The sequence below is a fragment of the Chinchilla lanigera genome, unplaced genomic scaffold (genome assembly GCF_000276665.1).
Source record: "Chinchilla lanigera isolate Chin_1 unplaced genomic scaffold, ChiLan1.0 scaffold00020, whole genome shotgun sequence".
Classification (NCBI taxonomy): Eukaryota; Metazoa; Chordata; class Mammalia; order Rodentia; family Chinchillidae; genus Chinchilla; species Chinchilla lanigera.
Window position 1 is genome coordinate 97,110 of NW_004955421.1, and position 1,072 is coordinate 98,181.

The 1,072-nt window shown below is 68.9% G+C and overlaps 1 protein-coding gene across 1 annotated transcript in view; it reads left to right on the forward strand.

Annotated features, from left to right (window-relative positions):
* Positions 1 to 20: 20 nt before the first annotated feature.
* Trim71 (tripartite motif containing 71, E3 ubiquitin protein ligase) overlaps positions 21 to 1,072 on the forward strand; it is a 77,197-nt gene continuing 76,145 nt past the window's right edge. The window contains exon 1 of the mRNA XM_013513644.1: positions 21 to 1,068. Coding sequence (XP_013369098.1) covers positions 663 to 1,068 — 406 coding nt within the window. The 5' untranslated portion in view covers positions 21 to 662. The remainder of the gene's footprint in view (positions 1,069 to 1,072) is intronic.

A 1,072-nucleotide genomic window follows, 5' to 3' on the forward strand; every position in this document is an offset into this window, starting at 1 on the left:
CACCGCCCTGCAGGAGAGGCTGCGCCCGGCAGTGCGCCAGCCCCGAGCGCTGAACGCCGGGCCACCCAGGAGCCCTTGGCCGCCGCGTCATGTGGTGGGGCGGCCGGCGTCGCGCGGGGGGACACCGGCTTGGCGACGCGCTGCTCTCGCCTTTAAGAGTTCGGGGCGCCTTCCCCTCTCAACAGACTAAATCCGTTTAAAGGAAAGCAACACACCACATACTCGTCGAACCAAATTCTGCTCTCGCCGGGACTGGGGTTGCACAGCGGACTCTCCATTTGGGGACTCCTCGGTTAGCGCAGAGCGAAGCCCCGGCTGGCTCCAGGGAGCACGCTGACCTCCCAAGCCCCAGCTCGCCCTTCGCGTGTCGGGGCTTGTTCCGCGTTCCCGCTTCGGAGAGTACTCGGGCCCTCGCGTCCTCCGGCAGGAATCTGTCGCTCCGAGAGGGTGGCATTTAATGCCCGCAGTGTTGGGGCTGGCGACGCGCGGGCCGGACGTGGGGAGGTCGAGGAGCCTGCGTCGCTCTGGTGTCGGCTCCCGGATTGCAGGCCTAATCGATGCATTTTTCTGAGTGAGTCGGTGGCTCCCCCACCCACCTCGTCCGATCTTTCCCCACCTCCTCCTCCTCTCTGGTCTCCTCCCTCCTCTGGGCCGGGCTGCAAATGGCTTCTTTTCCCGAGACCGACTTCCAGATCTGCCTGCTCTGCAAGGAGATGTGCGGCTCGCCGGCGCCGCTCTCCTCCAACTCGTCCGCGTCATCCTCGTCCTCGCAGACGTCCACCTCGTCCGCGGGCGGCGGCGGGGGTCCCGGGGCGGCGGCGCGCCGCCTGCACGTCCTGCCCTGTCTGCACGCCTTCTGCCGCCCCTGCCTCGAGGCGCACCGGCTGCCCGCGGCGGGCGGCGGCGCTCCGGGAGAGCCTCTCAAGCTGCGCTGCCCGGTGTGCGACCAGAAAGTGGTGCTGGCCGAGGCGGCGGGCATGGACGCGCTGCCTTCATCCGCCTTCCTGCTCAGCAACCTGCTTGACGCCGTGGTGGCCACGGCCGACGAGCCGCCGCCCAAGAACGGACGCGC